The sequence below is a fragment of the Danio aesculapii genome, chromosome 1 (genome assembly GCF_903798145.1).
Source record: "Danio aesculapii chromosome 1, fDanAes4.1, whole genome shotgun sequence".
Lineage (NCBI taxonomy): Eukaryota > Metazoa > Chordata > Actinopteri > Cypriniformes > Danionidae > Danio > Danio aesculapii.
The window spans coordinates 52,861,773-52,873,655 of NC_079435.1; the positions used below are offsets into that span (position 1 = coordinate 52,861,773).

General features: G+C 34.9%; 1 protein-coding gene across 1 annotated transcript in view; it reads right to left on the bottom strand.

The window, feature by feature from the left end:
- cacna1hb (calcium channel, voltage-dependent, T type, alpha 1H subunit b) overlaps nt 1-11,883 on the bottom strand; it is a 204,060-nt gene that overhangs the window by 30,905 nt on the left and 161,272 nt on the right. Inside the window, exons 17-22 of the mRNA XM_056453793.1 lie at nt 10,776-10,876; nt 10,557-10,680; nt 7,643-7,711; nt 4,090-4,274; nt 350-476; nt 85-210 (exon numbers count right to left, since the gene is read on the bottom strand). Of these exons, the coding sequence (XP_056309768.1) occupies nt 85-210; nt 350-476; nt 4,090-4,274; nt 7,643-7,711; nt 10,557-10,680; nt 10,776-10,876 (732 nt within the window). The remainder of the gene's footprint in view (nt 1-84; nt 211-349; nt 477-4,089; nt 4,275-7,642; nt 7,712-10,556; nt 10,681-10,775; nt 10,877-11,883) is intronic.

Genomic DNA, 11,883 nt, shown 5'->3' on the forward strand with positions numbered 1-11,883 from the left:
GTGCACATAATTCAATCTTTATGAACAACCCTGTTATAGTCTGTGTGTACTGTATGTGTGTGTGTTTGTGTGAGGGTGTCCTACCTGACCCAGGTTATCAAAGTTGTACTTCCGACGGATCCATTTGTATTTAGCCTGCAGGCACTCTGATTTATTGGTGATATTTCTAGTGTCAAAGCCTTCACAATGATAAAACTTCCCCTTAAAGAGCTGGAAAATGAACAACAGATTACAATTAGACAGCAGCAATACAAATAACCTGCTAATTACAATGATAACAATTGATCTGATCTGCATAAACATTAACGAATGTCAATTAGCAATATTTTAGACTCGGGTTTATGTGTACCTGAACTCCCAGAATGCCAAAGACAATGAAGAAAGCACAACAGATCAACACAATATTCCCAATAGGTCTGAGAGATGTGATCAATGTTTCAACAACCAGCTTCAGTCCAGGAGCTCTGCTTATGACCCTGATAAGACACACACACACACACATATTCAGTGCTGGAACAGTATCTGAGCTCAGTGCAGAAGCACTGAACTAGAAAGGAGCTGTTAATAAAAGGGCTCAGCGTTGCACAACACGCTGACGTGCGAGATGTTCTGCGGTGTTAGCCTTGAAATGAACAGAAGTCAGCTCAGCACAATATCGCCGTGTTTGAGAGATGCTCCGTTTTGTTCAAATGTGTCTAGCGGAACAGTTTTCCTGACAATGACAGAAGATTAAATGTGATTTCAGCACTGCGGACAGTGGCAGAACAAACTTTGTGGGTGCACGTGTTTTCTCTTGTTCAAAGTCAGAGCTGGGGTGACTCAACTTGTGATTTAAAGTGCAAATTAAATATGAAGGATTTTTTTTATTGCATATACAACTTAATCCTTATGCGTCCTTAAAGGGATAGTTCACCCCAAAATGAAAATGTCCTGTAAACTTACTCACCCATAAGTCATCCAAGATGTAGGTGACTATTATTCTTCAGTAGAATATATATATATATATATATATATATATATATATATATATATATATATATATATATATATATATATTTTTTTTTTTTTCTTTTAAGATTTATTTTTGGCCTTTTTCCTTTTATTAGATAGGAAAATAGTCAGACAGGACTCAAAATGGGAGAGAGAGAGAGAGGGGTAGGGAAATGTCCTTGAGTCGGGATTCAAACTCGGGACGCCCATCATATGTCGGCGCGCTAACCACTGGGCTATTGCGCCGACCTTCAGTAGAATATTAAACATTTTTTAGCTGAATCCAGGGAGACTGGTGATCTGGTGATCCAGGGAGACTGGTGGTGAATGGGGATTGTTTTTTTAGATTGATAATAAACACATACAAATGAGTCAAAATCAACAGCCATAGCTACTGATGACACACTGAGGTCTGGTGAAGTGAAACGATCAGTCCGTGTAAGAAACTATTTACAATATTACTAGCTTTAATCCACAGCCATTTTGGATCCCATCACATTTCGGATAACTTGAAGGTGAGTAAATGAACAGGAAATTATCCTGATAATATGATTGGAACTATACATTTAAAAACAATTATTGTCTTTCACGTTTTTTTTTAAATATTGTCAAACACAGACTGTATATATTTTGCAAAAAAGGTGTATTTTTATTGGAATTGTAATATTTTACAGTAGCTACAAAAGGCACTTCTCCACTGAAACCAATTAAACTGCAACATTTAATCAATATGTAATTTTGTCAAAATCAATCTTTGTCATTGGGACTTCATTCTGTTGATGAGCCCCAAAATTGTTACATTTTTATGTAAATCTTTTACTAAACTGTCAAAATACTGTATTTGTCAGGTGTGTTTTCATGATTTCTGCTTCTAAGGCAAGGCTTTATTTTAAAGTTTATTAATATAGCACATTTCATACATAATGGTAATTCAAAGTACTTTACATAAACAAGAGTTAAAGAAACAAGACAAATAAAAGTATTCAAAATGATGAAAACAAATAAAAACAGATTAAAATGTGTTAAAAGAGGTTATAAAGAATGAAAACGAAAAGAAAGACATAATAGTGTGATCTGTGGGATGTAGCACAGTGCTCATTCAGTAAAGGCACAGCTGAACAGATGTGTTTTCAGGCTTGATTTGAATGTGCCTAATGTTGGAGCACATCTGATCATTTCTGGAAGCTGATTCCAGCAGCGAGGGGCGCTGTTAGTAGCTGAAAACGGAAATCATCCTGCATTGACTGAACTCTTGGAATGTCTAATTTACTTGACCCTAATGATCTGAGTGATCTGTTAGGTTTGTATTCAGTCAGCATATCTGTAATGTATTGAGGTCCTAGGCCATTTAGTGATTTAGAGATAAGAAGTAATACTTTCAATTTTTTTCTGAATGTAACTGGGAGCCAGTGTAAAGAACTGAGGAAAAGTGTGATGTGCTCTGATTTTCAGGATTTTCAGAATCCTGGTAGCAGCGTTCTGGATGATCTGTAACTGTCTAAGAACAACAGGCCAAATTAGTTGCAGTTATTTTTGTGTGAGTGTATATATTCATTCATTCATTTTCTTTTCGGCTTAGTCTCTTTAATAATCTGGGGTCGCCACAGCGGAATGAACCGCCAACTTATCCAGCACATGTTTTATGCAACTGATGCCCTTCCAGCTGCAACCCATCTCTGGGAAACATCCATACACACTTATTCACACTCATACACTGATGACAATTTAGCCTACCCAAATCACCTGTACCACACGTCTTTGGACTGTGGGGGAAACCGGAGCACCCGGAGGAAGCCCATGCGAATGCAGGGAGAACATGCAAACTCCACACAGAAACGCCAACTGACCCAGCCAGGGCTTGAACCAGCGACCTTTTTGCTGTGAGGCGACAGCACTATCTACTGCGCCACTACGTCGCCCTGAGTGTGTTTACATACCTATATATATCTCAGAGTGTGGGTTGTGTGTGCAGTATATACACAATATTGTATGTTATTTATTTATCTGCACAGAATAAATATGATCAAACTGAAAATTGTTTATTTTTTTCATTTTAAAATGTCGAATATTCTTTATTTTAAAGTGTCTTGGTTACATTCATTTAACAATGAAAGAATGTTAATGAACTATATGCTTGAAGTTAGATTGTGGGTTAGGTTTAGGGTTAGTTGCATGTTATTGTTATTATCATTACTAATTGTAACTATAAGTACAAGAAACATGTGTAACAAGAGGTGCGTCCCAAATCACATACTCATGCAGTATTCTGCACCATTTTGTAGTATAAATAGTGTAAATAGCGCATTCTCACTGAAAACTCTAAAAAGAACAAGTGCACTTTAATTACCGGGATGATGCACTTATTCAACCGTTAAAATTAAGTGTGTAATGATGGACACTTCACACACTCAACGAACGCAGCTTTGCTCACCTATCGGAAGGAGCAGAGCTTTCAGGCACTGATGTTGGATTACTTTATTCATTTTGGATTGTGAAAGTAAAATTATCCTACAGGAGTGATTATAGCGCCTCCTCATGGTAATTGTGATTATACTCATGGCAGGTTTTATTTGGTAGTTCAGTCATTTATTTCACTAATTTGGCAACAGTCAAACGTCATCTGGTAAACGGTTTGAATTTCCGCTTCGTAAAAACAATGTTAGTGTTCCATTTGGGACGACACTACATACATATACTATGCTGTTGAGTGAGTAAGTGCAAAAGTACCTAGTGTGTAAGTGCATAACGAATAGTGTGCTATAGAACGCAGCTTATATATAAACAGCTTAACATAAAGTGTTTCCAAAATTTTTTTTCCAAGCATTGACAAAACTGATATATTTTTTAACCATTATTTATTAACCATTACAGTAAACTCACATTTTCACCGCTTTACTACTTTAGAACACTTTTGGATCTCTCAAGCTCCAATCGCATCATTGCACTATATAAGAGCAGTGTGAACATTCTGCTAACCAACCCTTTTTGTGCTCCACGGAAGAAGCCCCTTTCAAGAATATTACAACAGCGTACAATAAAGGACTTAATGTACTTCAACACATTCATGAACACCCACACAGAGCTTCAATAAAGTCTTACCTCAAGGGTCTGAGTGTTCTTAGCAGCCGAAGAACTCGCAAGATGCCCAGAATCCGGTTCCCGCCAGAGGAGGCAAGAGAGACCAGAATATCCACAATAGACACAAACACCAGAAGACCGTCTAGAACATTCCAGCTGCTCTTCAGGTACGAGCCTGGACCGGCATACAGCCCAAGAGAAACCACCTACAGCAGCAACAACAACAGCATTATAACATCACTAAAGCACTGTTTATATTAGCATATTTTGATGAGCATTGGGGAGCATTTTTGATAAAAACAAAACACCACATACACATGTTAGATAGAAAATAACTGAGGGGATATTTTTATATGATAAGATGTGCTAAACATTGGAAACACTTTAGTTTAAGTCACAATTCATGCTATTAACTTCAGGCTTATTACCTGTCTATTCTTAGGATATTAACTGTTTATTAGTAGTTATAAAGTAAGATCACATTCTGCTTCCCTAATCCTACCCAAAACCTAAATCCAACTTCTACCTTACCAACTATTATAAGCAGCTGATTAGTAGTTTATTAAGCTAGTAATGTTAGTTAATGGTTGGTTTATACAATGAATTGTGCTTATATATAATAACTTTAACTAATAAAAGCTATTAGTTACTAGTTAATTACTTCAAGTTATTAGTAACTAATAAAGTTGTGGTAACTAATAACCATAACTTTTCAGATTTTGATTGTAATACAATAATGTGCAACTTTTGTAAAGCTGCTTTGAAACAATAATTATTGTAGCTGCACGATACTGGACAAAACATTGCGATATTTTGTATTTCAGCGATATATTTATTGCGATGTGAATACAATTTCTTACTTAAATAGTTTTAATTGGAAATTATAGGGGAGAGAATCTTAAATGATGTAGAGTTGAAGTCAGAATTTTTAACCCCCCTGAATTATTAGCCCCCCTGTTTATTTTTTCCCCATTTTTTGTTTAACAGAGAAGTTTTTTCAACACATTTCTAAACATAATAGTTTTAATATATCATTTCTAATAACTGATTTATTTTATCTTTGCCATGATGACAGTAAATAATATTTGACTAGATATTCTTCAAGACACTTCTATACAGCTTAAAGTGACATTTAAAGGCTTAACTAGGTTAATTAGGGTTTAGGCAAGGGTAATTAGGCAAGTTATTGTATAATGATGGTTTGTTCTGTAGACTAAAAAGTTCAAAAAATAGCTCAAAGGGGCTAATAATTTTGACCTTAAAATGGATTTAAAAAAAAGATTAAAATTGCTTTTATTCTAGATGAAATACAACAAATAAGACTTTCTCCAGAAGAAAAAATTTAATCAGACATATTGTGAAAATTTCCCTGCTCTTTTAAACATCATTTGGGAAATATTTAAAAAAGAAACAAAAATTCTAAGGGGGTTTAATAATTCTGACTTCAACTGTATAACATATAAATTACAAGCATAGATAAAATATAGCAAATAAAAAAGTGAATTATAATTTTGATGTATTCAGGTACAGATATTGAACAGTCAACACTGCATAGTCTTCATTGTATATTATGTAATCTTTATAAAAGTTACAAAAAAGTTCTTGTTCTTATTTTATTTATATCTATTTTATTTATTTCTTTTATTTTCATAGTTATTAAATTATCTTCTTTTTGTGTTCAACTTAAAAAATAAACTCATAAACATTTGAAACAAGTGAAAGGTGTAATTAAAATAGTAAGTAATTTTTGGGTGGGATCTCTTTAAAAACACATGCAGGTGATAAAAAAAGGTGAAACTTTTACTCCATTATGATTGAACTCTGCATTGATAATAATCAACTATAATCCAACTCAACATTGCATATCTTTGCGATGTGACTATTGCAGATGCACACATTTTGATATCGATACTGAAATGATATATTGTGCAGCCCTAATAACTATTGTGAAAAAGCGCTATACAAATAAACTTGAATTGAACTGAATGAAATGTGACTTAAAATAAAGTGTTACCAATACATTTACTAAATAAATGCATTGAAGAAAAAAAAAGATTTGATAACTGGACTATCCAGCAAATAACCTACAATATATTGTGTCAAATGTCTCAGAAGTCTGTCATCAAACTGATTCAGATTCAATTACCATCAAGAACGGTCACACTAGAAAACATGACAGTGTACAAGCTGTTTTCTGATTAAGAGATTACACGAGACGTACATCATGCATTTCAAGACATGATATCCCCTTATTGCTTTCTCTGAAAGTGACTTTTCCTTGTGATTTGATAACTGCACTAAACAGCAAACGATACAATACAAGGATTCTCAACCTCGGTCCCTGGAGGTCCGGTGTCCTGCAGATTTTAGCTCCAACCCAAATCAGACACACCGGGGTTAGCTAATCAAGCTCTTACTAGGCTTTCTAGAAACATCCTTGCAGGTCTGTTGAGGCAAGTTGGAGCTAAAATCTACAGGACACCAGACCTCCTGGACAGAGTTTGAGAACCCCTGCTATAATATTCACCTTATTCTTTTTAGCTTGAGACTTCCGGTCTCAATCACTTCAATTAATTTTTAGACGGAAAAAACAGCTTGTTTTGCTGTTTAATGTTGTAAACTAATATTTTCTAATATTGTTATTCTATTTTGTCTGTATATTCATGCAAACACTTGTTGGTAGAGCAAGTAGTTTGACCGTTTTCTGCTGTTTATTATCCCTTGTCATTGCTCCCATAGGAAGCTGAATCAGATGTTCGAAAACAATCGCAAAAACGAGCGCACTTCCGCATTGAAGAATAAGGTCAATATCGTGTCAAATGTCTCAGTAGTCTGTCATCAAAATGATTTAGTTCAATTACCATCATAAACGGTCACACTAGAAAACATGACAGTGTACAAGCTGTTTTATTAGATTAGATTAGATTAGATTCAACTTTATTGTCATTACACATGTACAAGTACAAGGCAACGAAATGCATTGACGTATTGACGTGTTTTTGCAGTTGAACCCCTGATTGAGAGATTACATGAGACGTACATCATGCATTTCAAGACATAATAGCCTCTCTTTGCTTTCCTTTAGGACGTTACTTTAAAATAAATGGATGAAAAATGACAGGGGAGGATCCTTTTTCTATGATGAGTGCAAATAAACCACAATGTAAACACTTTTATTGAATAAATTCCTTTATGCGCAGCCAAATAAAACTCTGAAAGTGACTTTGCCTCAACAGATTATGTGATTTGATAACTGCACTAAACAGCAGATAAATCTTTAATGCCTGTCTCAAAATGAAGCCTGTCATCAAAATGATTTCGTTAAATTACCACCGAGAGCTGTCACACGAGAAAGCGTGACAGTGTACAAGCTGTTTTATTGAGTGTGTCGTCTGAGCAGGAAGTGATTTATTACACATTATTTTTGAGGACGAAGTGATTTATTATCATTCAGTTCCCAGGAAGTGAAGGTTTGAACACATGTGGTGAAATAATGTAAAATTCCAATTGTCATAATAGTAAATTCACAACTTAAAATATATTGTAGCTAATGACACGTCATGCAATTTCTTACCTTCACGGTCATTTCAGCCACAAAGATCACAGTGAAGATGTAGTTGGAGACTTTAAGGAAAATGCGCTCCTGTCAAACAAATAAATAAATGAAACAATGAAAGTGTCATTTACTGTACAATATAAACGAAGGCACTGCATTCATTACAGATCAATAAAAGAGTGACTCTGGGCTGTTACTGTGTTTAGTGTACTGATGACTGAGATACTGGTCATAAACTCCGTAATTACTGTAAAACATTTGATGTGTATTTAGGTTATTTACATAAACAAATGTAGTTTCAAATAGTAGTCATAGACTTATGAAATTGCTTTACTCCTATTAAAAGGTATAATTCATTCAGAAAAATAAAATATTTACATGTTAATTTACTCACCCTCAGGCCACCCGAGATGTTTTCTACTTGAGTGGAATATTAAAGAAGATTTTTAAGATTCTTAAAATCAACCTAAGCTCATTCTGAAAATGTACCTGTATATACATTTCTGGAGAGCGCCAAATACATCCCAGGAGCTACGTTTTTTGCAGTTTTTGTTTTCGCGAATCCACCAGAGGCCAATGTGTACGCCAGAGGCCGCTGTCGACTGACTGACTGACTGACTGACCGATCGACTGACCCACCCTCCTCCTTCCCTAAACCCAATCAATAGTGTTTTCAAAAGTAACCATTGACCAACCCACCCACTTCCCTAAACCCAACTGACAATTTTAATAAGCAATCCAGAAAAAGAAAAGCCCTTGCCTGATTTTTACCACATTTTCAGATTTTGTGACATTCTCACCCTGCTATTTACTTGTTTATTTTATTTTTTGGATTCTGTTTTTGTCTTACCCATTTTATAGAACTGTTCCTCACCGACTGAACCCCGTCGTCATGCTCAACTCCTCTCTGTGTCTCAAGTCCATCTGCGTACATGGCGAGCTAACTGCACAAACTGGTAACAGCGGGAAAGCCATCCATACGGAGGTAAGCGGTCAGCTGGTAAGCACGAAAAGGAACGGCATCATACTGCTGTGAAGCGTTCATTTTCAAAATTAAATGCAGCCTTACGTACTTCTGGCTACATAATTTGCGATCTCCAGAAACATACATAGAGTTACGTTTTCAGGATGAGCCTATGTTGATAATTTTTTTTTTTGATTTTCAAAGTACAAATATCTATTAACTTATCTATTAAATATCTATCATCGAAGACAACAGTTTCATGTCAGATAAGCATCTTCTTTAATATTCTATAAAAAATACAGTCAACAGAATATCGGATGGCTTGAGGGTGAGTAAATCAACAGCGAACCTTTATTTTTGAGTGATCTATTGATATTTACGCTTTTATTGTTATGATATATACAGTACATGTGATACATACTGTATCAGTCAAACAATTAAATAATAATAATACTTATAGATGCAAAATGTGAATTTTGAGCTTAAAGACATAAACCACTCACACAATTAATATTTCATTGAAATTTTAAACATGACAATTGACAAATGTGAGGTACAATATGCATAACTTGTACTTGTTAACTTGAAATCTTTTGTTAGCTTTTTTTTCTTTCACTTTTTTTGAAAATAGGCTCACTTCACAACTCCCATAAAGTGAAACAGTTGAGTTTCACTATTTTTGAATCTATTCAGCCAATCTCTGGGTCTGACAGGAGCTGTTTTAGCTTAGCTTAGACCATTAGCATCCCATTCAAAAAAATTCAAAAAAGAGTTTCGATAATATGTCCTATTTAAACATTGCCTCTTGGAAATGAGAGCATTTGTAGTTCCTAGCCATCTCAGGATATAAACTAGCAACTTTTCATTTACATTAGTCTCAATACATAATGTAACTACAAAAAAGTGAAGCTTTAAATAGGAAAATTATTGAAACTCAAAAAAAAAAAAAACACACACATTGAATGGACCTGAAAAGACAGTCCTGTAGGCTAGAATATTTATGTGGAAAATTATTCAGTCTCATTCATCTCATTTAAAGAAAACATTACAATGATTTACATTTTGTAAAGTCTGTTTTGGGTCAGCACAGCTGTATGCGTGGGAGTGACAATGGACATGAACAATTCACATTTGGATAGACAAAAGACACTCCCCCACTGGCTAATGTTCACCCATCAAGGGAATTGTAAAGCAATGTCCAGCTGCTAAAGCTAGCCCAAAGTAAAAGCTTGTTGTATTATTTGCTGTATTATGACCATGTAAAAACTATGGGTAAACAATGTATGTGCACTTATAACATACAGCATCCACAACAGATATATTTGAAACGGTAGAAAACGTGTTTGCAAAACTCTTGTGATGAAAACTTTGTGCATTAATCCAGCATTTAATAATAATTTATGAATGACAAAAGATTTAAACAAGAATAAAAAATATTTTAAACATGAAAAATATATATTTTTGCCCAAATAATCGCAGCCTTAACTCTTTTCAAACTTTTGACTGGTTCAACTACTGTCAAAAAAAGAATAAATTAAAAATAAAATAACACGTATAACATAATTCACGTTCTGAATAAAGCAGCATTAAATCACGGTGGTCCTGTGAGGTCAAATGGGTCATAATTCCAACTTATTGCAAAATTACAGTTTGAGACATTTGTGTTTTTCACTAAATTGAAGCGATTTTCTTTGGAGCTGGTGCGTGATTACTCTGAGACCAAATCCGCATGTAAACAATCATACTCATGTTACACTGCACTTGGGCATGTACAAATAAATGGCCCACATGGCACAAAAGAGTAGCAATGTTCATATCTGCTTTGAAGCATACAGTAATGTTTGTATTGAACATGCATTATCACTTTAATGAGGAAAATTATTTATCATTATACTAAAATTGTAACACCCAGCCTTTCTAGCACACAAATACAATAGCGTTTGAAGACAGTATTAAAGTGCTGCTCACTGTGCTGTCGGGTTGGATGTCAGGTCTCTCCAGAGCGATTGTGATGCAGTTGAAGAAGATGAAGAACAGCACAATATGATCAAACATCTTATGAGTGATGACCTTCTGACAGCGCATGCGGAAGCTGAAGGAGAACCGGAGGGAAAGAGGAAATGTGTTCAGATGTGCAAGCTCAGCATTCGCTGGGAGTAAATGTCTGTGCTATGGGGGTCTACTCACTTATTCTGAGGGGAAAATAAATAAAGTGACCAGTCCTCATGGTCCCTGCACCACTGGGGTTTATACGGCTCCAGCAGTCTCTTCAGAATGAGACACCAGCTCTAAACAAACACATACAAACATATATTTTTATTAATAAGTTATACATTTTTTAATGAATTATTTAGTTAATTCATTATTTTTTGGTTATATGGTTCATTATTTTTGGTTATTTTAAAATGACAGTGTAATTATTAATGTAACAACTGAGTTATAATAATTAATCACATGTACTATACTATACGCTTGGGAATGGAATGTATTAAATGTGGGTTAGGTTTAGGGTTACACGTATTTCTGGATAAATCATTGTAATTATTCTTTCTTTAGATGGATGGATGGATGGATGGATAGAGAGATGTATAGATAGATAGATGGATAGATGGATGGATGGAACAGATGGACGTACGGCTGGATGGATGGACGGATGTATAGATAGATAGATGGATAAATAGATGTATACATATATAGTAGAGTAGACAGACAGACAGACAGACGAACGGAAGGATGGACGGATGGATGGACATATAGATAGATAGATAGATAGATAGATAGATAGATAGATAGATAGATAGATAGATAGATAGATAGATAGATAGATAGATAGATAGATAGATAGATAGATAGATATAGTAGACAGACAGACAAATTGATAAATATAGATGGATGGATGGATGGATGGATGGATGGATGGATGGATGGATGGATGGATGGATGGATGGATGGATGGATGGATGGATGGATGGATGGATGGATGGATGGATGGATGGATGGATGGATGGATGGATAAATAGATGTATACACATGAAGGTAGACAGACGGACGGATGGATAAATAGATGTATAGATAGATGTATACATCTATAGTAGACAGACAGATGGACGAATGGATATATAGATCGATAGATGGATGGATGGATGGATGGATGAATAGATGTATACATATATAGTAGACAGACAGACAGACAGATGTATAGCGAATCAAATATTAATATATAATACACATTATATATAACCCTAAACCCTAACCCTAAATATATAATAAGTTATACAGCCTATATAATAGAAAA